At 34.7% G+C, this 27,285-nt stretch overlaps 2 protein-coding genes across 5 annotated transcripts in view; both read right to left on the bottom strand.

Annotated features, from left to right (window-relative positions):
• Positions 1-6,259: 6,259 nt before the first annotated feature.
• On the bottom strand, positions 6,260-22,607 carry GCG (glucagon). 2 transcript variants are annotated; one of them, XM_042822321.1, is made up of 7 exons: positions 20,593-22,607; positions 12,750-12,850; positions 12,220-12,381; positions 11,357-11,410; positions 9,811-9,948; positions 7,515-7,658; positions 6,260-6,746 (listed from the first exon to the last, which is right to left on the bottom strand). In XM_042822321.1, exons 1-7 carry the CDS (start codon positions 20,593-20,595, stop codon positions 6,722-6,724), a joined length of 627 nt encoding a protein of 208 aa, XP_042678255.1. In that variant the 5' UTR covers positions 20,596-22,607; the 3' UTR covers positions 6,260-6,721. The 2 variants fall into 2 exon arrangements, with proteins under 2 accessions (XP_042678255.1, XP_042678256.1); XM_042822322.1 differs by lacking the exon at positions 20,593-22,607 and adding an exon at positions 16,924-17,695.
• Positions 22,608-22,700: 93 nt separating this feature from the next.
• LOC122162186 (fibroblast activation protein alpha) overlaps positions 22,701-27,285 on the bottom strand; it is a 38,082-nt gene continuing 33,497 nt past the window's right edge. For 2 of the 3 annotated variants that reach the window (XM_042822318.1, XM_042822319.1), the window contains 3 exons: positions 26,477-26,549; positions 26,114-26,187; positions 22,701-24,399 (listed from right to left, as the gene is read on the bottom strand). In XM_042822318.1, coding sequence (XP_042678252.1) covers positions 24,298-24,399; positions 26,114-26,187; positions 26,477-26,549 — 249 coding nt within the window. In that variant the 3' untranslated portion in view covers positions 22,701-24,297. The remainder of the gene's footprint in view (positions 24,400-26,113; positions 26,188-26,476; positions 26,550-27,285) is intronic. The other variant, XM_042822320.1, reaches the window with a different exon arrangement.

Genomic DNA, 27,285 nt, shown 5'->3' with positions numbered 1-27,285 from the left:
TGAGGGAACACTGTGTGGGCGTTATCTGATTTCCTGCGCTTATATTTTATGTTTTAAGTCACCTTCCCCCCCCCCCCCCCCACTTCCCCCCACCCCCCGTCCTTCAGTTTAAACGCTTGGAGCGTGGGGACAAAGATGTACATTAGAGAAGAAGGACACTTGACACATAAAGTATTTTTGAAGGAAATCAGATAACGCCCACACAGTGTTCCCTCAAGTAAAATGCCTTAAACGCTAATAGCAAAGCTCCTAATGGTTTAATAAGGGCAATATTTCGAGTTTCTGCTCTTTAAACTACTTTCTTTGACAATCAAGTCCTAGAAATACTGACAAAATTGCAGCAAGGAAGGGTTTATATTGAATTCTTTGGTACCACTGCTGGCATGAAAGGCAGTGCAAGGCTGCAAAATAAAAGCTGAAATCAAGAACAGAAAACAGAAGTATGTGATAGGATGAAAGTTTGAAGTTTAGCTCTGAAGAAAACCCTGGTTTATTACATCAGACAATTCTGCATAGGTTGCTCCGAAAGTAATGCCTTCCATTTAATTCCATGAAAACCACAACATATATATAAAGCATAATAATACTATCTGATAGGGCAAATTCTCAGCTACAAAATGCTATTTTTTCAACACAACCACAACCATGAATTATACATTTTTACCAGCAATGATCTGTACTGTGCTGTGTACTGTACTGTACCTGTGTACTGCAATTATAAATATCTTCACTAGCAGATGTGCCCCACTGTCATTGCTGTTTCCACTGCTGAAATGCACCCATCACCTCACTGTGCTCAAAGCCTCTGTTTGGTGTGCACAAACATTCAGTAAGCACCAATGAATATCACTGGGGGGCATTTTTTCCACATGGAGAAATAAAATTCCACACCTTTGCTTCGTACGCTCTTCCATGTCAGACGCCATTTTGTCAGACTGCCCCTCTGCAGGCATCTGTCACATGGCAACAACATGTAATGGAATATTACTGGGAAGGTTCAGTCTCTACTGCCAAACTGCCAACATCCACCTCTGTTGTTTTGGTACAACATAATAATAAAATAGAAGGCATTACTTTTGGAACAGACTTCATATTTCTAAGAGTAATTTTGAGTCTGTATTGGAGTAGTACAACACACTGCAGGAAAGCACCAGAAATGCCTGGAGATAACAAAAGCATAAAGCATTTGTTCATTCAAAAAAAGAGCATCACCAAATAGAAAGATGTGGGATTTTAGAAAATATTTTAAAAGGAGAATTTTAGCACCCCCTCCACCCCCACCCCACCAAAGTCCTTATTAAGTAGTGAGGTTTGTGGTTTTGTTTCAGTTCATCTTAGCTTTTTCCCCTTCTATTTGCATAGCACTAGCACTTAGCAGAGAAGGATGCAAGGATTTTACTGCTTTGAAAGTGTAACAGAAAAGTATGTGATCCACTGAAATAAGAGGAAGAGACATGAGACCAAAGAAGACATCATTCTTAGTCTTGCCTGCAAAATACTTGTCAGAATAAAGCTGTACACTGAGCACAGCATTTAATATTTTGCTCTGTTTCATAATCTGTATCTGGAACTGAGCTAACAACTTGTTATGTTAGACACAGACATTAACGGCTGGCAGGCATGGAAAGTAATAGACATTAGCTGGATGTAAGTTTGCACTATTTTTGCTCATTTTTATATACTGCTCTCCTTGAAGGTAGTAGTTACAACTAACTATGAAATAAACTGGTGCTAGCTATATCAGTTTGCCTTAGGAATACTATTAGTGTGATATGTCAATGGTTCCATGCTGCTCAGCTTAAGTTTACAATGTTGAATCTAACGTGCTGCAAATTCACAGTTTGCTTAACACTATTTTCTGTGTATAAATGAATCCACAGTGGACTGTTACAAAGTACAGTTACAGTTTTTTACTTTAAATTTCAAACTAGTACCACATGTATGTTATGAGATGTATGATCAGAGTTTCAGAAGTCTTACAAGCCCATCTGAATATTCAGTAACTGCCTGGTGTACTGTGTTATTAAGTGCCTGACTCATCTTGTTCACAATAAAGAAAAACCCACAAAAATAAGCCAAAACCCTGAAGTGAATTTTCATTTTCACAGTGAACATGAGTCAAAACACACATAATTTAGCCAAAGTGTTCTTTGTTTTCTATATTCAGAACATATGAATACTGTAGTGTAGTGCAAAGTATAATCTCAGTCTTGTGATAGAATGCATCTGAATTGTATACCGAGCTTTCTGTTGGCAAGTTGCAGTTTAACAATGTACTGAGAGGTTATCTGCAAGCTTTTAGTGTTTCTCAGTGGTTATTTTAAGAAAGACCTACACTGACATATGCCTTCTGATATTTTCAGTGGGCACACAAGTTTAAAGAACTGGAAATCAGGCTATAAGTATCTAGACCAACATGTCTAATAATTTACAGCATTTCTGGCTCTGTTGTGCCAGGGAAGTTTGTGAGATCAGATTCTATACTAAGAACCACATGAATTATCCATTAAGATTAAAGATAGAAAAAAATGGTTTCCATTTAGTTGTAATAATAGTAAGTACTGATTCTTGACAACTTTTAAGAATCTCAAATTCCTCTACTATGATCAAAGTACCAGAGGTCACTAGGACGTAATGTTTGTAATGGTGCTTCTGGATACTCTGTCGGATGGTCTTTCGTGGAAGCCTGAGACTCAAAAAATGGCTCCAGCCAAGTGATTAAAATTCCTTTATATCATGGGGTTCTTTTGAAATCAGAGATGTGTGAATATGATGCCAAGAGATTATGGAAATGAATATCCAGGAGTGGCTGCTACACAATAAAACCTGACAAACCATAGCTGTTCAGCATGCTGCATTCATAAAGAATGCAGTTAAGCAAGTTGTATAATGAAGAAGAGCTACTTACTAGAAGGAAGCAAAATACAGCTTTTATCCTGATGGATATTTTTCCTAAATGCTTGGTTGGTACACCAGATGGAATGTCTCCTTCAGATTTCCAGCCTTTGTAAACCTCAAGGATTTATTCTAACTCTGTTTATTTATCCCACTCTTCCCTCTAAAAATCTGAAGAGCTCCAATGGGAAAATTGGGAATAAAAACATTCTGTTCTGCAGAACAAAACAAATATTTTTTGGGACTAAAATGCATAAAGACTCTTTTACAAACACAGCAATAACGTATTCCAGTGTCTCAATGTGCAGCTACAGGCCACAAATGAAGTGCTGGAAAAAGTTTTACGCTAACTTCAGGGTTCCCTTCAAATGTGCTGTGATGAAGGGAAGGTATGAGTGCTGCTTACACTATAGAGTGTTCAAGCTCTACTTTTGAGTAAAGTGCCTTTTGATAGCAAATGTATGATTTGTTTCCCAGGAATTTATTTTTGTTTCTTTACATTTTGAATCTGAAATGGCATAAAGACAGTTTGTTACAATGGTTCTGTTTGAGAGGATTTTGAAGAGAGAGTAACTATAAATCAGAAAAGGAAATAACAAAAAATCCGAAAAACTTCTTTTCTGTGGCTATATTAGTAGGACAAGCATTTCAGTGTGTCTAGTAGCACCTGTCATTCAGTTCTTTCGAATTTACATATGAGTATATAAATAATATAAAAGAATTTCCTAGCTACTGAAGATTCTTGCCACATGTTTGCAGTGCACAGCTAAGTGGCTATTGTATCTCAATTATATTTTTATTTTATTTAGAGGAAAAAAGATTTAAAAAATCAAATTGAAATTGGATATTTAATTCCAATTAATTCTCTTGTTGCTCTTGAATGTGCTTATATTTTGAGATACTTAGAAAATGGAATGGAATAGGATAGATGCTGCATATTTCAGTATCTAAAATGCAGTTAATGAAGAAGGTAAAACTGGGAAAACTTTTTAATATAAGGACACTTGGAAGTTCTGGGTAGCGCATGTGCAGAGACACAGAGGACTCCAAATACAAATGATTAAAATACACAACTTCTGAATCCACACTTACACAATAGAGTGAATACAATAGAGTACCAAAACATCATTGGTACTATTTTCATACAACTTAAAGAAGACGGAAGGTTCTGTTTTCTAATAGAGTGAAGAAGTCAGTATGAAGTGTATAAATGAATAAAAACAAAAGATTTTTTTTTTTTTTTTGCACTGTAATCTACATTTATGATGCATTTACAATGTATTTCACATAAAATGGAACCTATATCCTAACTCTTTTAGTATACTTAAAGCTCATATAAAACTTTAAGTATGAAGTAGGGATGCATTACAATGGCATCATCTTTTATAGCTTACCAATGAAGACCCCTTGTACACACCAGAACATTTGATTTTAGAAAGATGTACGCAGTTTGGTCCTCGAATAAAGAGGATGAAAAGGAAGATCAGTGTTTCTAAGAGTAGATGAGGGTGTAGCCCTGTAGGTAATTCTGAAACATCCTCCTGAGCAAGATCCACTTTGGCAGCCATACATGCCTTCCTTTATTTGCTGACAGCAAATTGAGGCCTCCTCACACAGGCAGTAGCACCACAGGGAACACAACCAAAATTATAACAGACAGCTGTTACTTCATTGCCTGAAGACTTCAAAGAACATCTATTATTTGCAAAGAATTTCAGGACCACTCTAAAATTGCTGTTTTTCTCTACAAATGCACCATTCATAGCATGTAATACCTAGATCCTCTCTCCCATACTATAGAGCACAAAATCAAGACAAGAATAGCAATTCTCTGTAGGCTTGACTGCTTGTAGGCTTGACTGCTGCAACTATTCTGCTCCCTCTGAGCCTGAAGACATGGATAAGTGGTGTTTACTACAGAATCTTTGAAGAAGTGGCTGCAACATGTTTAGGTTTATACCATTCACTTGATTATGTCTAGCATGTACAAGAGATATTCAGCACATACCTCATTTGTTCCCCCAACTGAATTTGTTCTGTGATTTCAGGATAAGCGTAAGTCCTAGTCCTGTTGCTAAGCTTGTATTTGGAACTGCTGGAACGTACTCAACTTCATCTGACTTCTGATTCATGCTCTAGATTGGGACTCAGAACATTAGAATGTAAATATTTTTGCTGTGTTCCGAACAAGCTGCGTAACTTTGAGAAAATTATTTATACCCTTCTGTCCTTAAAAACATCTAAAAATTTTATAAACATATGGAAAAACAGTATTTACATAGCTGACAAAGCGATCATCAGGAGGTGCTCAAATACACTGGTGACAGACACCACAAGTAAGTGGGCTTGTAACTCTGGAACCTTGTCCTTCAGAGCAATAAATGTCTTCTGCAGAACAGAATAAAACACATTAAAGACATTTGCTCTGTTTATAGAAATAGAAGATTTAAATTTTTGTACCATTTCAGCCTAGACTATATGGATCCAACTGTATATGAGTCTGAGTCTTTAATACGGCACAGTTCTACTGAGCTCTGACTGCTTTAGGTTGGATTAATGTTGCTGTCAAAAATCTGCAAGAACTAATTTGGGTGTGATCAGTTCTGCTCTGATACATTTTAGTATGTATACCTGGCATACTGCTACTATGACAAGGGAAGAAAAAGGGGTTGAGGACTAATAAGAAGAGATGCACAGAAGCACCTGCAGTTATTTGACTTATTTGAGAGTTGCAGTTACAGCCATACATACAAAAACACATCTTGGCCAACTGAAAGTAAATGCTAGAAACACTGAGATCTGCAGGCAAAGTGTTCTGTGAACATAATGGAGAAGGCATAAGTTACTAAAATCATAGTTGTTCTTACAAGTTTCAGTATAATGTTGTTAACTGCAAGAGGTGATGGATACAGTACTTTTCATAGGAGGAAGGAAGAAAAGACTATAACACAGATTATTAGAATGATCTCAGGGCCATTTGAGTTGGCTTTACTCAGCAGTTTTGTAAGCCTTGACAGTATTAGATGGTAGAGTTTCCACTATTAATGATGTAAATTTTAGTTAATATTTTTCAAATCTGTCCTCCTAATTTTCTGAGAAACAGCCATTTATGCTAATGAATGCTGTTCAGTCTTGCTTCCATCTCTAGCTTCATCATACATTATTCTTTCTTAACTAAGTACAGTCAAGCTTTATACAGTTTTTCTCATAAAATTGTAATAGAGAAAAATTGACAAAATGCTCATTTTGTTTTATCACTCTGAACAAGCCAGTTCCAAAGATCTCAGTGACAATAACATTAGAATAAAATAAAATTGAGTGGAAACAGACAAAAGGGATATACAGACAAAAAGTCAACAGAAAAGAAGCTTGAAAAAATTTATTTAAGGCTATTATTTAATATCCTTAAAGCTTAGCCTTTTTATAACAAAGGTTTCAACAGGGATACTCACTTTTCAGACACTTACAGCTGCCAGCCCTAGATAATAACTGGTGATTGAATCATTTGCGTGCATAAATCAATTTTTAGAAAAATAATTTCATAAGTAAATATAAATGGAGTTATTTCAGTCCAAATAAGTGGAAAATATAAAGAAGTGGAACTTCCATAATCTTAAAGCTATTTTGATAACCATCCCTTAGATGATAGGTATTCCATATATAATCCTTTGGCAACATTAAATGAAACTACAATTATTTCCTGGCATGCAAGGTGACATAGCTTTGTTACACCCAATGTAAATGACAATATAGATTTCAGAATCTCTTCGTAGCTGGCAATTCAGGCAGTGAAGATCTTCATTTATCCCATTTTTATCCTGCATTCTTATTGATATTCTCCCAAAAGGTCTCTGGAGAAAAAAAAAGAAAAAAGAAAAAAAAAAGTAATTAGACATAACATAAATCTCACAAGATTTGTCACATATGCATCATATGCATGAAATATATTTTTTCTTGTTAAGAATTAGCAGATATTATTTCCACAAATTCCTTAATGCTTCTCTCTAATAAAAGACTGAAAACTATTCCTAAAGGAAAAGATTTTAAATGGTTTCAAATAGATGACTTTCTTAAATTAATTATTTCAGTGCTTAACCATAAACAAACACAAAAATATGAAATTGTTATTCAAATCCATGTTTTAACTATACATGTTTTTTTCTGTTTCGTATTTCTGAGTTTAATTAGAGAGTTGAGGTCCTTTAGTAGTCAAAAGGCAAAGTTAATAAATTTTTGCAATGGACACACAATATTTTAGAAAATCTGGCCTACACACATGCCTTAAGAGGACATTGCGTTAGTTCTGAAATGCTTTGTTAGTGTCAACAAATAACCCTCAAATATTAACCTGTTTATAGAGCTCAGATAGAAAATGCTCTTCTCCCAGCAGCGTTTGCCTATATACAAAGAAATTGAAGAGCGGTTCTTAAATTGCTTTTTGGAATGACTTCACTTTAGAGCAACATACCCTTGTTCAGCGCTGTCTATAATGTAGAGTTTGTAACACTGTTACATGTATTCCTACTTAAGAGAAAAGTGAGTTGTATTTTCACTGTGTGTGACAAATACATTTAAAAAAACCCAATATATTAAGATAAATATGATCAAAATTCAGGCACCTTTGGGTAACTTTTGTGTTAATCAGCCATTTTAGGAACTCTTTGGCAGCCATATCATCCAGAATTTTGTTGATATCACTTGTGAAAGTGCCATCTGCGTGTCTTCGGCCCATTTCTTCAGCCATTAAAGCTTTTTCTGGGAAACTTCAAAGGAAAGAAGTTATGAAACAATTCGTAAGTCCAAAGCAAAAAGTGATAAAAAGGCCTTATTACAGGTCCTTAATTACTGAAAATTTCCTTTTATTTTAAAAGGTTAAAGGTTGAACCAGATGTTACGGCTCTCAGAACATCTTACAAAGCATTATTTTAACAGAAGAAAGCATCAGATTCTCCCTTCACCAGAAGGGACTCTTCCTTCAGACTTCCTCTAGTCTAGATTCCTCTTTTGTGTTTTTCATGAATTTTCTTTGAAAGCTACAGATGCAAAAATGTAACTAAAGTCAACACCATCTATGCCAAGTAAATTAGGCGTCAATAAAACTCACAGTAGATTTACGAAGAATCATTTTTTAAAAGAAATATCACTACTAAAATATTACAGTAAAATTTTCATATGGATTTTTCCATTTGACTCTTGAAGTCCTAGTTTTATATTTACAGTTATGTTGCATAGGTATTTAAGCAGTAAAAGCAGCAGCTTTTGGGGGGGGGGGATAAAATAACTGAATTCAAGTATCTGTATTAAATTTACGTGCTTTTTTTGTTGCACAATAGAATTTTGTATTTGGAATCCTATTGCAAATCTTGATGCATCCATTTTTGACCACTGGAAAGCCAGTTTACCAAGTAGTTTATTTAGAAAGCTTGTTTTAAACCATCAAATAAAGGAAGATTTTTCTAGGTTCCAATGAGGTTTGCTGATTGAGGCACACTGTGTTCTGGGATCAGTGACAGGCAAACTGTTTTTTTTAATGTACTAATTTTAGGAAAAGCTACATTCAAGTCTGACTGCAAATAGCACTAAATATTAGGAAGTAGGAGGCTGCTATGTATGTAATTGCTTGTCTAGGTTTTTAAACTCAGGTCATCAGAACTCAGTTGTAATCTCTCTTTGTTGTAAATACTAAAATAACCTATCTCTGCTCATGTAAATAAAATATAACAGAACAAACAGCTGCAGATCTGAACATCACCTGGAAGTGGCACCAGCCTTTCCTTTATCTTTATAGCTTGATCTCATTTACTTAGCACTGTTTTTTCATCATTATTTTCAAAATTTACTTTTACCTAGTTAGTCTTCCTTGACTACAACACACAATCTTGTCTTACAGATTATATTTTATTGTTGCTGTTATTTATTATTTTTAGATAATATGAGAGATTTACATAGTACTTTACAGCTAGCAAAACATATAATAATGGGATGAACTGAAATCCCTGCCCCGAAGAGCTTACAGTCTAAAGGCACAAAAAAGTACAGAACAGTTAAAAGGTAGTGAGTGGCATGTGCATGATGTAGCTTCTAACCACACTGACTTGGAATGGTGATAAGACAGAAAGTGCCTGAAATTAAGGCTGTTCCAAGAGTAAGTCTATTATGAAAAAGGTACAAAGTCACGAATGAGCAAGTGAAGTGAATAGGTTTGAGAAATCTGCACTGAATATATGGAGAGCAAGATAATGAAAAAAATCCAAGATGTACCTGAATCAAAACTATGGAGCTGAGTCTTGGAAACTGTGAAATACAGCAAAAGAAATAAAGATGCTTTAAAAAGGAAAATAAGGGATAGCAGTAGGAAATTATGGTTATTTTTGATGCTATAATTTGTGGAGACTTTGCAGATAATAGGTAGAGCAAAAGAAGACATTAGTAACTGCTGGGAATGATCACCAGAGCATGGAAAACGGCTGTGGTGGCAGTGACATTGGTACAAATTTAATCTTGGAAATATTACAGAGAGAATGACTGACTACAGAGGCAGAGAAAAAGAGAAAGAAATTTAAGATGACACTAACATGACTCATTTCTGTGACAGTTAAGGAGACTGTAAGCAATGTTATATGATGAGGAAAAGGTGATAATTAGAGGAAACTCTGGTTTAGTTTTAGATATATTGACCTTAAATATAATTTGACCTTTCAGAGTGTAACAGTATATTGAACACGCTTATTTCAATCTATGCTTGAACTTAATAACTTAAGATGGTAGTCTAACAGCCACGCAGTATCTTCTATTACAAAAGGAAAATGTGAAGTACAGTAGAAATGATCAAAAATACATCATGATTTCATAAGATTTGATTTCTAACCTTGAAAGCAAAGCAAAATTTAATAATAGGAATGGATGGATTCTTACTCTCTTCTTCCTCGTCCATTCACTAACCAAGCAATGAATTCTTTGGCAGCTTGACCTTCCAAATAAGAGGTGATATCACTGGTGTAGGTGCCTTCAGCATGTCTCTCAAATTCGGAATGACGCTTGGAAATTGCATTGCTGAAAGAGGAGCAATAGTCTAGGATCAGACATCATTATTTATCATTTATTTTTTTTTTTACCATTTAATAATTTAAATTTCCCACTAAACATTCTGTATCAGAGAGAGAGTTTTTCTTTGCTTCTCTTTTAATCTTGATATTTTCATTTTTCAGTTCTGAAAGCAACATATATGCTACACACAGTACAGTTTTGTGTTAACTGAACTAGCTGTAAAAAAATAAGATACTGAAAGCATGTATAACTGCATTGGAAAGATCTTCTGCTAGGTAAATTAGCTCAGCACAGCAGACCACCATATTCTACAGACATACTTTTTGTTACCTCTAACTGCAGTAACCAAAAATTCCATTAAGCTACTCCTTCTGTGCTCATCATTATTTCTCAGCCAAACTCCTCAGACTTATATTTTTGAGACATTACTCTGCATCATTTTGAATTGTTTTGTGAATATCCATTGTTTTCAGCAAAGTAATAATTTTGGAACAATTTCAAATTTCAAACTTGATAAACTCTAGCTTAATAGAAAAGAAATTGCTTCCCAATCCTACCCCTGCTTCTTTTTCTAATTTATAGCAAAATTATGTCACACTGACCCTTAGGAAGACAAGCTGCACTGAGAAATAGATGTGTTCCCTTGAAATTTCCCCTGAAATAGAAAGTTCCCTTGAATTTCTATTTCAGAGTTTGCTGATTTCTGCCAAATTTTCAGGGCCGTTAGTGTTTTGTATAATTTTTTTGTCTTCCCGAGATTTCACCATTCCTCCCAATTTTGTACCATCTGCACTTTCTATCAGAATTTAACTAGAGTTTGAAACATTTGTGATAAAACATTTAATTTTGTAACGATATGCTGTTTCTGAAGCTGAAAGATTTAGTATTATATTGACAGCATTTAGATCAGAAGGGTTATTGTAATCCTCTGGATTTTCTGACAAAAGAAAAAATAAATCTAAGTATTTCTATCTATTTGGCAAACAGAGATTTGTTGTTGTGGTTGTTGTTATTTTCAAATTTCCAACCCCTCGACCTCTCTTCTAGAATCACAGGAAACAAAATTTAAGCCTTCAGCCCAAATTGTTTTGTTTTCTTTTTTTTCTTTCTTTCTTTTTTTTTCCCAACCTCATTCTCTACTACTCTCCTCTATTATTTGGGATATGTTTTCCTGGTATGTCTTATTCTCATGCTATTGCAATTTTGAAGTCATTGCACATAGCAAAAGCACACATGTACAGACATGAAAAACGGATGTTTTTTCTTTCCTCATGGAAAGAACAGATGTAGCATAATTTCTTTTTATAAGTATTTCTCTGATTTTGTTAACATTTTAGAGAATATCAGTTTATTTTTTTTGACAGAAAATTAACTCAACTTTTTTTGAATAATAATTTTGTAGTAAATAGACTACCTTGAGAGATGGTCTGGGAATTTGTCATTCTCTTTGTCCTCCTGTCCTTGTTGGCTGTAGGGGAATTCCACAACCATTAGATCATTATTAGCAGTACATTGCAGAGCATGAATGAGCTGATAAAATTCTATTGGTCATTATCTATATATTATCATAAACAATCATGAATGATGGGTGAACATTATAAATATTTTTAGTCTTATGTACTTAAATTAATACTGTCTCTAGAAATGATTACTTTAAAGATTTCCACAGTGATTTAAAAGATTAATATAACAGATTTTTTTATTCTGTGGGCAGATCTTCTCCAGAATGCAGGGCATAGAATTACTTGCTACTTCATTATTCATGTTAGCCTTTGTTTAAACAAACTGTACCTTCAGAAAACCATGCCAGCTTATGCCTCAAAAGAACACTTGTAAACCATTCATTGATTAAGCTTAATCTCAGCTCACTTTTCACAAATGAAACTTCAGGATTAAAGCAACCACAGGCAGAAAATTCTATTAAGGCTCATCAGCTATATTTTTACCCAATATTTGTGTACCTTGTACATATTGAAATTTGTTTCAGTGAATGAAGTATCTGTCCCAAAAAGGTAGAGATACAGTCTCATTTTAGATCACAAATTAGATAATATAATGACACTATGCCTAATTTATCCAATCAGTTTTTACTAATGTTGTACATATGTACATCTCTAATAACACATTAAAGTTCTATATAAATTTTCTCTAAGTACATTAGTAATTTGAGGATTACATGTGGTCTGTGACAGGAAGCTGAAATAAAGAAATTGAATTCATTCATATTTTTGGCTATTTTATCAGCATGGATAGAGCAGTGTGTCCAAAAACTCTTACCCATTTCTTTTAGTGCTCATTAACCATTGCACAAAATCCTGAGCTCGTCTGCTGTCCAAGTATTTACTGTAGTCACTGGTGAACGTGCCTTGTGAATGACGCTTTACTTCATTCAGCTGCCTGGATTCATCTAGTGGTTCAGATTGGGAAGCTTTGAATGATCTAAGAAAAGTTTAGAAGATGTTATCTGGCAATAGCTGCAGTACATTCTACAGGTGTACTAACATTTCTTTTAGCAATATCATTTATAAAGTGAAAAAAAGTGGCATATTTTTGGTTGTTAGCAGGCTAGTAAAATGAAACAATATTGTAGCTTGGATACTGCACATTTTACAAGGTTTATTGGAAACAAAAGCACTATTATTTAAAATAACAAAAACTACTGTGCCACACTTTGCAACATTAAAAGCTTTTACCAGTCCCAACGGTAGATTAAGTACTTTCTATAAATCATGATATGCTTTGCTTTGAGGAATAAGAAAGCAAAGTTCAGGCTAAGGGTTTCTAGGGGTTTGATCTAAAGAATTTACCTTGATTTCTCCTCCGTATCCTGAAGAGGATTTTGCCAGCTGCCTTGAACTATCATTAAAAGGAGTCCAGCAATAAAATAAATATTTTTCATTTTCATTGCCTGTCAAAATAGAAATAAGGCAACAAAGAAATATGCAATCTTATTTACTTATCACTGAATCAATTACATCAGGAAAAAACATCATCAGTGCTGTTCTAAACATGAAGAAAGTGAGATCCTGTGTAATGAATGGAGTCTAAAGTGCCTTGGGCAGACATTCAAAAAATGTTGTTTCTGCTCTAGTCTTTAAGCTTTATTCCGTATTCAGGATAGTAAGGTGAGCTGAGAGTAGATGTATTCTTTGTAAAAGGTCCTTATGTCCTTTGTTTAAAGTTCTGCTGATGGCAAGCATTGTATCTATTTCCATAACATCATTTTACTGCAAAACTAGGGCAGTGATATGACTTCTCCTCTTTCCTTTAGTAGAGACAAAGTAAAGCAAATTTCTGTCAGGAAAGCTGTCGTATCAACAGCTCCTTGTTCTTTCTGACCAGTAACACTCCTTTAACTTTGTTACTTTTTCGAAATAACACATATTGCAACAGTAGACCTCTTGAGTAAATGGCACATTATTAGGTGACTACTTAGAAAAAAAAATTAAGCCTCGCAGTGGCTTAACAATTTATGGCAGGATATTCCAAGCTCTGCTTCTTGCATCTTTACACAATATTCTGTTTTGCTTAACTACTTCTACTATGGGGTTTCATGGGATACACAAGATTTAGTCTATAGACTTTGTCTTAATGTTAACAAATCGAAGAAGAAAATACTGTCTTCCAGGAATAGATCTTACTGTTTTAGGTCATTCTATTGACTTTAGTCACACAAAAGAAATGGGTACACTGTTATCACAAGCACTCTAATATTTTCAAGACTCACTGACTTTATTGTGAGATTATACAATGTAATTCATTGTATTTCTTTATTTACAAATGTACTGGTGATTTACAGCCAAGCTGTGTCTTATTTGAGTAAGTGACTGGCTTACTTGTGTAAGTAGTTCAGTTGAAACTGTTATTGAATTGTCACCATTGCAAAAAAAGCATAATCCAATTTTCTAATTAGGTGCCATGATTTTCATTATTTAATATATTAATAGCTCAGTTGACACATAATCCTGTGTGGGGCAAAGTGTTTATAAAATGAATGCTTTTATTTGGGTCTTACAAAACTCTGGCAAAACGGACTACGATAGTTTAATAGTCTGAAAAGCACTGACATTGTTTGTGTAAGCAGGAAATGAAAGGAAATCTGCTTACAAAATTCGTAAGTATTGTTTATTGTTCACCGATGTTTTGATCACTTAAATTTGTGGAATGGCTGTATAAACAAGGAAACTGATTTGAAATGTTGCTGGGTGCTTTCAAACACACAATTCATTCAAGGAGTAAATGTTAAATCACCGAATAATGAATAGTAAATATTCCTGAATTCACATGTTCAAAATGTCACTAGAAATAATTTTATCATTATCACGAACTTGGACTGATACTTGGCTATTTGACGAAGCTCTTCTGCTATCCATGAAATCTTCCTATAGAATTTTATGTTACAGTCTGAAAAACAAAGTGAAATAGGGAAGATGAATGCACTGAAGTAAAGTCATAGGTGGTATAATAGGACCCAGCTATAAACACCATTTCCGCTAAATGTAATCTGCACTAAACTTCTCCAGCTCTGATAATTTGATGTGTAAATTCAATTTGAAAGAAAATACATATATTCTCTATGCCTTGTCATAATAGGCTGGATTTAAATATACAATGCCTGGAGGAATTCAGGCTATTTTGCTTCAATACCTCAATGCCAATATCAAAATATTTAGTCATCCAAAATCTTAATTAAATCTGAATTAAAAATGGGAAAATAAATTGATGAATATAAGACTTCCTGGTGGATTTTATTTTATTATATTAAACAAAGGAGTCAATTTCTTTGTCTCTATCAGGAGCTGTACCTTTTTTTCCCCCCCACACTGTGTGTAATGTGTTTCTTTTGTAATGCTTTTGTAATGCTGTCATATATGAGATTTGTTTCCTACATCTCCATAAAACATACCTGCAGTAACAACAAATAATGGAGTGGACATGTAATCATTCAGTCCTATTATAATCTTAACTATTATATCAAACTCTTTTTGCTATTTCAGTTGGAGCTGTAATTTGGTGGTGCAACACTGACATCCAATGTTAGTCCCAAAGAATGCATAATTTCACATTTCATAGGCTTTCAGGGACACAACAGAAGCTCTGGCTTATTCTTAGGGAGATTATTCTCTATGATCACAAAAACGGCTTGATTTTTGTGTAGCTACCCTCATGCCCTCATGACACAGCTATAAATGTGTTAGCCCAGACACCAAACAGAGTCCAGGTATTGCACTATACATAAGTAAATTTCCCATGTGTAATGGTATACAAACTAACTAGTATACTTAATTTGAAAAACTAGAACAGGATATATACTTTACTACTGCTTGTACCACTGTTAAATCATGATAAAGTTTAGACATAAACCTAAGACACTGAAACGGAGAGAAAGAAATAGCCTCATCTTTAATCCAGTCTGTTTATAATAATATCAGACAAAAAAAGCTATTGTGATGTATAAAACCTGAAAATAAATATTTAAAGCCCAATGTAACTGACAAACAGATTTACAGTGATTTAATCATATCTTGAGCGAACTCTTGGGTCTCGGTTCTATAAGGCTTTTAGATACAAGCAGTCCCACTAGCTACTTTATGCATTAAAAATATGTTTAAATTTAAATGTACATAGAACTTGTTTATAAATTTTTAAGAATCAAATTCTGAGAAGATTAATAAAAAGAAAGCTGTATAAATGCAGTTTTGGAAATTAATCACATTTTCAAGTAAGAGAAACCTGGCCATCAATAGAATAAACATTTTAAAATGCATTGACTAGCTGTTAAACCTCTGTCAAATATATTTTCCTAAAAATTTAGAAACTGTTTAGTTTGTTCAGAGTTTAGCACTTGTCATTTCTAATCCAAACCAGCAACAGCTGTTTTCTAAAAGTTAAAGAAAACGTATTTAAAGAAAAAAATTCTATTATAAAATGAAAAACACAGGGAATCTACTATTAGGATGCAGGAAAACTAAAGCTAATTTCTCATAGTGCTTATGAAAGACATATCAAAAGGATCTCACTTTGAGCTATCAGAAAGCATGAAATGAATATTATTTTCTTGATCAAACTGATTTTTTGTTTTCCCACGTATTTTGCTGTAGTTATCTACTGCACACTGTGTAAATTATACTAATTTAATGTTACTGAGTTTTCAAAAAAAAAAAATTCTTTCAAAAGTCAGATTTGTATCCATTTCCAATTTAAAAAGTATGGAATGACATCAGTAAAAAAAAAAGAGGAATATTAGAAATGAAAATATTTCTGGAGATTTCTGTAAAAAACAATCAATCGTTCCAGCTAAGGAAGTCCAGACCAGAAAACTGAATTAAATTTTATACAATAAGCAAAATAACTTCAAAGGTTTTATTTTTTTTCAATGCTATAAAATTTCCCATTGAGATCCTACAGTGATATGAAAATAACAATTTTTTGAGATGGACTAATCTGAAAGTAAGGCAACGGAGTGGTAATCTGTAGGGTGATGTGGTAACAAGCTGTTTTGGACAATTTTCAGTCAATATCCATATAGACCCATTTATTTTGTTTGTATTTTCCTATGTTAATCTATATTGATTCATATTTAGGAGGGAGCTGTAAGAAATGAATATTTTAAAAATAATGTTCATTAACTATCCCTGAAGTAGATAAAAACATAAATATCAATAGTTTTGTATTTCACATTTAAATTATTACAATGCCTGTTTTGCATCTTTACATGCTTAACTTTCCTCGTTTCAACTGCTTCTGCAATCCTAGTAATTGATGTTCATTTTGGGATTAATTCTGTTAAACTAACTCCATAGATTAAAAAAATTAAATGGTGATGCCATTAATTTCAAACATTAAGTAGTATAACCACAGAGGAAAACAACAGTTTTTTGAAAGATCCTGCATCTCTGTTGCAATCTTTGGACAATACAATTCAGAAAATGCATTCAGCTTTCTCAGATGAATTGTACTAGTACTTCACATAAATCTTACCTTTTGTATTTTGAAGCGATACGTAGCAGTTGTAGAAAGATCTGCTACTCTCTCTTCTGGAACTATGGAAAGCCTTGAGGATCCTGAGATCTGCCTAGCTGCCTCTTTTGCACGGACTTATATATATACACTGTTCAGCTCTAGTAAGCATTACCAGAGTGCATCATTGCTGACAGTTTCCTTATCCAACTTTAAAAAAAAAAGTCATCGTATTTGCTATTCATTTCATTTGATGATTTTACAAGCAATTTCACACATTCATTCTGCTTACTTTATGACATCAGTGCTAACATGGATTTGCAAAAAGAGTAAGGTAGCAATGTTCAAATAAGTAAATATCAAACAGAAGGGCATTAGGATGGTAAACAGTTGGCTAGAGGTGCTTAGGATTAAGGCAGAAGTTTCTCCAAATTCTGAATTGTCACATTAGAATTAATCAAAACACTTAGTTTTAGGCAAAATCCTGGGCCTGTTGACATTTGTAGCATCAACGGAAGCTATCAATTTCAAATCTAAATTTACAGATTTAATATCCTATTAATAATAATCAACATTACTCCCCCAAAGTGCTTCATTAATTTTTAGGTAGACTTATGCCTATATTATGAACATAAAGAAGCACTTTTATTTTGAAGAACTACAGCAATGACTACCCACTATGCAAAGCCTAGCCCAGGTCAAATTTAACAACAAAAAAGACTTGATTATCCTTACATGCATTATGCCAACTCTACTGAATGGTATTTCATACCCACTAGAGATCTGTATGCCAGACTTCTATTTAAATTGGGTTTCAAGCCATGGTCTACAGGCTTATACAAGATAACCTTTTTGCTCACATCTCTGTTCCCTACAAGGAAATAATTATAATAAAAAATATAGGTGTGAGTTTCATACTTGTATATGCTCTGTACAACTATTGCCAAGGTCCTAAATATTCACTAATAGATGGGGGGAAAACTCATATCTGTGATGGGGCAGCACTGACACAGACTGCGTTGAGCCATCTGGTGACAACAGTAGGAGAAACTGACAAATCTTGTCAGTGTCCCTGGCAGCTGAAAAAAAAGCCCACCAGTAAGGAATACGGGTGTTTTATCCTGTTGGTGAAGCAACAAGCAAGATATCCTCTGTCAAGGAATTCCTACAGAGCTTCCCTTATGGATTTTCTGACATACAATAATTCTTTTTAAAATGAAAAGTGCACCAAAACCAAAATATTATTATCATATATAGAGGGTACTATGCATCAAGCAGAGATATTAAATATTAAGGACTTCACTTTCAGTTTCAGTTCTGATCAGGAGGAAGAAAGGTCTGGATTTACAGCTGACATCTCACTGGACATAAATAACAGCCTGTATTCCAGTGTAGAATGACCATCAGTTAATTTTGGCACAAAAATCCACAACCTCTCTGGGCAGCCTGTTCCAGCACCTCACCACTCTCTCTGTAAAGAACTTAAAGACCTAGTCTGGTTTGAAATGAAAAGAAAGCCCCAGAATTACCATGTCCTAGGCAGTGTAATATTGAAGACATAATGCCCACAGAGCCAATATTAACCCGGAAACTATCTTAAGCTCAAAAAATCTAGCTGTCTTCCTGAGAAGCCAGTTTCACTGTGACACTTCATCTTCATATCTCAACATTATTTTTACTTGCAATTTAACACTGCAATGTCATGTGGTAATTCCAGAACTAAATATTAGAAGGCACTCTGTCCCATGAATTTCATTAACTTTACATCTCCTGCAGGCAGGCATGCTCCCTGGCTCTGCAGTACGCTGATACAACAGCAGATGGTGATAAAAGGGTCGTTTAGACCTTTATTTTGCACCAGGATGAAACACTTGTTGAAATAGATTGTCACAGATAATATAATTGCATGTTGAGTTCAACTGCTTAGGTTTCTAAACAGAGAATACAGAATGTGAAACAATACTACCTTCTTCAGGATTCAGGCTCTTTTTATTTGGGTTTGTATACTTTCTTGTCTCAGATGTTTCTTGTTTACAGTAGGATGATTTCAGGAAAAAATATATGAGACAGCAGCCCAGTGCACCTCACTGAGCAGGTTGTTACATGGGCTATCTCATTCAGCAGGTCAATCTCGCATCTAAAAGATGACTGCCTGATTATGTTTTTCAAGTGATACACATACAATAAAGTACAGGAAAGAAATTAACTACCATCAAGAACCATGCACCCGTCAGTTACCATAACTGAATCTAGAGTAATACATATTTATAGAGCTCAGCAAACAAGTTCACTACACTAAACAGAAATAGAAAGATGTCATGCATGTGTGAAGGGCACATTTGTACACATCCTGAACAAAGTTTTTTCCTTTTACATCATAGATGTAAAAGTTAGATGTCACCTCTTGGCTCAAGTCAAGGGCTCACTCTCCTCTGTATTATAGTTCACACTTGCAACAGTACTTCAGATGAATCAGACTAAAAGATAGAACCTGAAAATGACCTGCCTTCAAGAAAGTTACATCTGAATGTTTTTAAAGTATAATTTGGAAATACTAAAAACTCTTTAGTTTGGTTCACCAAATTTGGAGATGATCAAAGTTTCCTAGAGCATCACCTCAGCACCAGGTAATTGCTGCTGTTAGAGACTGTGTATTGTACTCACTGGACCAGGAATCTAGGATGAAATTACAGAAGAAAAATAAGAAAAAAATTCTAATGAGATGTACGTTGACCTATAGATCTGGCACTGAAAAGCCCAGGTGGCATGTCCTTTTATAGAATAGGACTGCACACTTTTTCAAAAATGTCTTGCAAAAAAAAAAAAAAAAAAAAAAAAAAAAAAAAATTCAAGATTTTACTGAACATTTTACTGAATGAGAAAGTTGTTGAATTTTTAAAGTAAAAAAAATACTGCTTTTTCCATGTGTTTTGCTATTAGTACTTTTATATACCTAAAGTATAGGAGAGAGGAGGCTGAATCTTGGGATCTGACTACACGCCCGGTACTTTTTCTTTCTTACATTGCACAGGAAGCATTCTCTCCTAATTTTCTCAATCATGACTACAGAGGCTGAAATGTGTAGCCCTTTTTATTTTCCTATCCTTGCTACGTGATAATGAGGCAAAAAGAGGCCTGCATTCTCCTTCTGGGAACTGATGCAATACATACATGTAGAAACTGACATACGTAAAGCAACTGGAGCATAAATGTTGCTCACATGCCTGTACATGCACAAAATGCATGCATATACTTGTGTGTAGCTCTATGGCTATACCCTGGAGTGTAGAAGCTGCTTTCTGAAAAGGAAGATTAGTTTAGGGTCTCCATGTTCACAGGAAAGAGTTATTGCAACTATGCAAATATCCCACACTATCTACTGACAACAAATTGGAATTGCTCCATTTGAAATCAATGGAGCTTCATCAGTTTGCGCAAGCAGAAGAGCCAGTCAAGTATGTGCTAGTTACTTTACATTGTGAGAAGACAATATTGGTAATTGAAAGTAATACCAAATGCTCTCTTAGCAAATACTATGAATTATTCAGATTAAATATAGACCATTCATAAGACTCTATAAAATAAACCAAACAGCTGTGCCTTGTAATCAGAACTGACTGGCAAACTAGAAAAAATTGAATGCATTCTGATTTTTACTTGTTAGCTAAGTAAAAAGAGTATAACACTAACCATGTGCTGGAGACTGGCTGAGGTTACACTTGGTCTTCCAATGCTGCTTTATTTTCAGACTTCTTTGCAGATGTAGTAATCTCATGTGAAGGAAAGAATGTAGTTCCATGTTTAAGAACGAAGAAACGTAAGTTCATTGATAGATACTGCATAATATTGCTCATTGATTCATACGCGAAGCAGCAGTAAGGGGGAAGATGATGAAAATGGAGGTCGGAGAATGATTAGTAGTGGAACCAGTGGATTTGCTATAGTTTATGTACAGTCCATCTCCTATAACAAAGCAGCTATTGCTTTTCAGCTGTGTATTTTGTAAAAGTTATGCAGGAATTTTAGGGAAAACAGACTTGCAAACAACTCTATCTGTGTCAATTTCTTCATTCAGAGCAAATATCAGTACCTCAACTTTGGTGTTTAGTATATGTCATTTACATGACAGACTTGAAGACTAAGTTTCACTGTTGGAGGTGACATCTCAAGTGTGAGATTCTTACTCAAAGGGGAAAAAAAAATGTAGATTACTCAACATTTTCTGAAAATTGGTCTTCTAAAATGGTCTAAGGTGAGAAGTAGATCTTTAAGGACTCTCACCAATTTGGAGAAGTTACCATTTTTTAATTTTAAAGTAAGTCGTTCTGCAGTTGGCTTTTACATACCATACTCTGTGTTTGCAATGTAGACACATAATTGTTTTTCATATGTAAGGCCAACTCTCAAATATATTTTTCTTAGCTTCAGCTTGATTCCACAAGACAAGCCCTTTCACCTTGAACTATATTGAAATTCTGTTATAGAACTGTAGTTAAATATTGTAGGCTCGACTAAGGAGAAGGAATGGGGCAAATAATTGTCCTAGAAAGTGTCTTTGATGATGGCTTCACATGGATTGTGATTGGATTGGAAAGCAAAGCAGAAAGGAAAAGGACTTTTTCTTGAGAAAAGGAGAATTGGGGTATGGATCTTAGGAATATATATAAACATCTGAAAGGGAGGTGTAAAGAAGATGATGCCAGGCTCTTTTCAGCTGTGATCAGTGCGAGGATGAGAGGCAATGTGCACAAATTGAAAACAGGTGTTCTGTCTGGCACAACAGCTTTACTGTGCAGGTGACTGAGCACTGGCAAAGTTGCTCAAAGAAATTGTGGAGTCTCCGTCCTTGGAGATGTTCAAAAGGTATCTGGACGTGGTCCTGAACAAGATGTTCTAGGTGGCTGTGCTTGAGCCACTGAATCAGTCTTGGTGGGACAAGAAGACTCTTCCAACTTCAATCATCATATGATTCTGCAGTGGCTGGTTAGAAGTGCTCTGGATCGTTTCTAATGAACGATTGCATTGTTACCTGCTATTAGTATAGGCAAGCTACTTTAATATGTTATTTATGCTTGAAATTTTTTGATGTTCACAGCATTCTAGAACATTTTCCCCAGGTCATCAAAACACATGGTTGCCCAGTCTAAAAGCTTTCAGGTTCAATAGCACTCTATAAAGTAAATAAAATAACAATATGAAAAACAGTAAAGCAAAAGTGACAGCAGCATGGTGCACTTTAAAAAAAAAAATAAAGTTTTCATGGTTTATCCCCACAAATGCTTCCCATAAACCCAGGTAAATGGTGGACAGTTTAGAAGATGCGTTCCCTTTCCCCTCACAAAGTAAAACAGACATACGGGCAAATAAAGGATGAAAAAGCTAGTACATCCCTTGGGAAAAAAAAGGCACCTTCTGTCTCACATACGTCACTTATCTCAAGTAACTCCAGAAGCTTTTGACTACAGACCTATGGTCAAAGTGTAAACAGTGCATTGTATTACATTATTACTTATAGTATCCACAAGGGGTTGGTTTATCTGGTCAAATTTCTAAGGCGTGTAGGATTTTCAAAAAATATAAATAAAGTATAAAGCTGCAGAATCAGAAAACTTAATGATTAATATGAGCTTGATACCTTGCAGTCTGAAACTTGATCTGGGTTCCTACTGACTTATTCAGGTATCTAAAACCTTTAAACATCTGTTGCAAGACCCTGATTTTATTCTCTTTCATAAAAAAAATTGCAGTAGTTGTTGTGAGGTTGTATCAATACAGAAAAAATGATAGTAAAATCTCAGTAATTTCAGCTGAATTGTATTCCTTATTTGTAGAATAATCACACTGCTGACAGTATTTGTGTTTACAGCAAATGCACATAGAACCATATAATCAACGTCTAATTAGCCCTACTTTATGTTATATTTGCTTAACATTAACTTTCTTAGAGCTGTAATTTTTTCCTTTAACCATTATAGCAGTTGCATTTTAATTACATTACTAACAAGACGCTCATTAACATCATGTAATTGGCAACAAAACCTGAACTAATTGAGTATTTTCTGAAGAGTTCCTATCAAAGTGTAATTCAACCATTACAAACAGCTTGGTAACTACATTTACATAAAGATGTCTAAGAAATGTTCTCATGTGCAGAAAATCAGATTTGATATTGCCATTAACAAAATGAAGGAAGTCATTACATAGCAAATCACTTCTACATTTTAATGATTTTGGCTAAACCCCATGTTTTTGTCAAGGGTCAAATTAAATGCCACAACTCTGTTCGTGCTTGTTCCACAAGCAACAACTAGTCTTTTGGAGCTGGAAAGCAGCTTGATTTTTTGTTTTGTTTTGTTTTGTTCTTGCTGGGAATTCTACTCCACAATTTTCTCAGGTTATTTTGAACTTACTTGCTAATAGCAAAGCTGAGAAACTGCGTTAGACAGACAACAGTTCTTATGCAGTTGGCTAATTCAGAATTTTTTAAACATGTGACCATCTAAAATAGATCTCCTGCCAATTTTCTTGCTCATATTCTTACATTACGACTGGACTCATTTAATTACCAATTAAAAGAATATATGTGATCCAGTTATTATTTATCTAGACTTTTTACAGGATGCTCTAAAATAGTTTAAGTGGAAACTAAACAAAAAAGCCTGCATATTCCTTTGATTCCTTCCCCACAAATCTCAATGAATGACATTAAAATTAATGTAAACGTTGAAGTGATGAGTAAAAACAGGTTGAAATGTCTAACATATTCTCAAATCAGACAGGAAAAGACCCCACTGAGATAAAATAGATATTGTGAATGTCCTGCTTCCATATTTAAACCTGAATACTGGTTTTTGCACAACAAGGACTTTAAAAAAAAGCTGAATATAATTTGAATAGAGTGTTCAATAACTATCCATACTACAGCTTCAAATATTATGTTCCTGTCTGGATTCTTTCCAAGAAACTGGAATTATACATAAATTTTAAGAAACTAGTTCTTGTTAGGATGTTAATTAGTTACTTGCACTTCTTTGTCCCTGCCCATTTTACAGTTACAGTTAACAAATGTAATTATATTCGTTTAGCAGTATGCCTTTGCAATGGACCATGTATCTTTGGAATGCAGAATGTAGTTCAAGCAAGACGGCAATAAATGCACATGCCGTGTTATATTCCGATTTTATTTTTTGCTATCAAACAGGTGTTAAATGTGCCAAAACATGTATTAACATAACACCTGCTAATATACAATCTCAAAAATGGATGCAAATATCAAATTATAAACTTCAAAGATCCTGATATTAATTTACCTGAACATGATACAACCTGGGCACTGCTATCGTGGGATTCTCTCAGAGATATACCAGATGGCTTAGCATTCTCTGAGTAGCCTACCTATTCTGACAAAGAAAAACATTGTTTGAGGAAGTGGGTCATATGTGTGTAGAGATGTTTGCTGGAAAGTCCAGGAATTCCATGATTCTGGTCAGTGTACCACTGAAAAGAAAGAAAAAGAAAGTCATAAACACACATGCTCTCTTCAATTCTGTATTAATTAAAAAATACCAGATTTTTTTGTATTGCCATATAGAAGAATATACATGTCTCAAATAAGGAACTTCTTACATGCACTGATAGGATAGGATAGAAGGGAATGGATTTGAATGAAATTGGGGTGATTTAGGAAGGTTAGATGTTAGGAAGAAATTCTTTACTTGGTGAGGTGAGGTATTGGAACTATTTGACTAGAGGAGCAGTGGTTGCCCCATCCCTGAACATGTTCAAGGCCAGGTTGGATGGGGCCCTAGGCATCTTGATTTAGTGGATGGCAACCCTGCCCATGGCAGGGATTGGAACTGGGTAGGCTTTAAGATCCCTTTTAACCCAACTAATTCAAAGAGCCTATGAAGAGCAGAATTGTTCTGTCTTCTCATTTAAGGAGTAAGAGGCACCTTTGGAATGTAAAATCTGATTCCTTTATGCTGGTTGTATCAGAATTTTAAAAGTAGACAGGCTTGGGGTTTTTTTGGGTTTTTTTTTTTGTTTTTTGGTTTTTTTGGTGCGCTATGCTCCTCTGAATTCTGCCTGTTCTAAAGCCTAACTGTTTAAACAGGTTTTTTTCTAATTTTCAACCTCAATGTGTTTGTGAGTAGTTTACTTTCACTTGATCTTGTGCCAACTGTCTTTTTGCTTCAATAGCTTTTTGTTTCCTCTGTATTTCTCCTCCACTGTATTCATAGGCAGCAATCATATTGTTTTCTGAATTTTATTTTACTAGGCTAAAAATATTCTGCTTTCATTAAGTAAGTCAGAGATGTTCCCCAGATTATCCTAACACTACTGAAACTCTACTACAGCTGAACAGTAATGACTGAAACTGCAGACAGTATTCCATGTACTTTTCCAGATACTTGACAAATGGCCCAGGTTTGCTAAATAACAGTGAAAACAGGTAATGTGGAATTCACTTGCAGAAATACCAAGTACAGGGGGACCCGTGTCTGATCCATGCTCAAGGTGTTCATTGACCTGGGAAAGTGATCTGAAGCAGAAGGCCAATATGTTTGATAAAAGATAGATACTTTTGTCACTAGTCTGGAGAAAGCACATGCAGAAGAACAGATTAACACTTAATTCAGTGTTACTTTTCCTCTGTTCATTTCTCATATATATCCTCTAACCTCTCATCTATGTGTTTCTCTGCTTGCCTGCATCATCTTCCCCAGGTAAATTTTGTAGACAACTTATTTGTTTTTTCATGTCCTTGACATACTACTTGGATACCTCATTCCCTTTTTCCCTTGATTCGCCTTCTGCCTGTAACAAGCATGTCAGGTCAAGACAGAATCCACCAGAATCACTGACAGTTTTGGTCCCAGAAGCCAGTTCTTTCATCTTCCTTGCGTTTATTAGCTATATTTTAGAAAGGAGGTTGGACTCTCATTCTTCTCCCTGGCTCATTTTAAAAGCTTCTACGTTATACTAGATAATAGAAAAGTTCTGTTAAAATACAGAAAGAGGTTTGAGGGGAAGAGCAAACAAATCCTTTGAAGAATAAATGATTTGTAAACAATAAAAAATGCAGTAAAATTGCCAGATCTTGCTGAACTGGATTCTTAAAAACATCAACAAATAACATCAACATATCAGATAAGCTTATTGATAAAGCTGTAAACCACTGTTCAAAATTGAAAAATAGTCTGTTATTTACCATTGCCTGAAAATCCACCTGTGCATTAACCAGAGCTTTTGCAATTTGTGCTGAGTTCTGAAAATGTACGTTATCTGAAAAAGGAAAAAAAAAAAAAAAAAAAAAAAAAAAAAAAAAAAGATTGGCTGTTGAAATGTGTAAATACCACAAAGCATAAAATTCTAGTGCATTAAGTTGTGTCCACTGGTTATCAAACAATACAGTTGACATAACTAAGAACGAGCAAGCATCTAATACTATGTTGCATAGAAATCTATCAAAGATCTTAGTACTGATCCTAATCAAAGGCACAGAAAGATGCTTAATGGCTTTCAAACAAAGTGATTCTGGTTCTCTATTTGTACTACCATTTGCAAACCTCACCATCTGCTGTTCCATGAATGAGAAGATACTCAACGTTTTGGAAATTCTTTGCTCTTGCCATTACAGTTGAGTTCTGTTGAGATGAAAAGTGAACAGTTCAGCAGCTTCAATTTAAAAGACTAAGTCATGGGGCTGAAAGGCTTAAATTACCCAGTGAAACAGCAATCAAGCAGTTGGACTGGCATAATAAAGAAAGTAGTAACTTCATTGCAATCTGAGATTAATAGAAACTAAATACATTTATAGGCACTTCACAAAAAGCACAGTACCCACCATGTGTCATTTTCTGAACACTGTAATTCCTGGCTACATAGAGCAGCTCTATGAAGGCAGTTTGGTATTGAGCACTACTGCTATTTGGATTAGGACAGAGAATAGACATTATTAATATAGAAACATCTATCCACATCTCCCCTGAGCAACCTGTGCCAGGGTCTCACCTCCGAGTAATGAATTTCTTCCTAATATCTAACCCAAGTATCCCCTTTTTTAGTTTAAAGTCATTCTCTCTTTTCCTATCACTATGAGACCACATAAAAAGTCAGTTTCCCCTTTCTGCTTGTAAGCTCCTTTCAAAGTCCTAGAAGGTCACCCCAGAAGCTTTTTCTTCTCCAGTTGGAACAAGCCCAGCTGCCTTAGACCTTCTTCATAAGAGAGGTGATCCAGCCTTCTGATCATAGTACAAAATCCTTAATAGAATGCTTTCTCTAGCTTCTTTAGGTTTATTTCAGGCTTGTCTGTATTGAGAGCTGGAATGTGTGCTGCTAGAGGAAGCTATAGATTTCCTATCAGTGTGAAGAAAAGCAAAA

Source organism: Centrocercus urophasianus, unplaced genomic scaffold (assembly GCF_019232065.1).
Source record: "Centrocercus urophasianus isolate 14NV4802_14NV808 unplaced genomic scaffold, USGS_Curo_1.0 seq_20, whole genome shotgun sequence".
Taxonomy (NCBI): domain Eukaryota; kingdom Metazoa; phylum Chordata; class Aves; order Galliformes; family Phasianidae; genus Centrocercus; species Centrocercus urophasianus.
Note: the sequence above shows the minus strand (reverse complement) of the source record. Positions and strands in the feature narration are given on the sequence as shown.

What these genes read in the sequence shown, in the direction of transcription:
- GCG (XM_042822321.1), bottom strand. An exon ending in GATACGGAGGAGAAATCAAG is followed by an intron (nt 12,382 to 12,749) that starts GTAAATTCTTTA and finishes AACTTTTCTTAG; the next exon opens with ATCATTCAAAGCTTCCCAAT. An exon ending in AATGGACGAGGAAGAAGAGA is followed by an intron (nt 7,659 to 9,810) that starts GTAAGAATCCAT and finishes TTTCCTTTGAAG; the next exon opens with TTTCCCAGAAAAAGCTTTAA.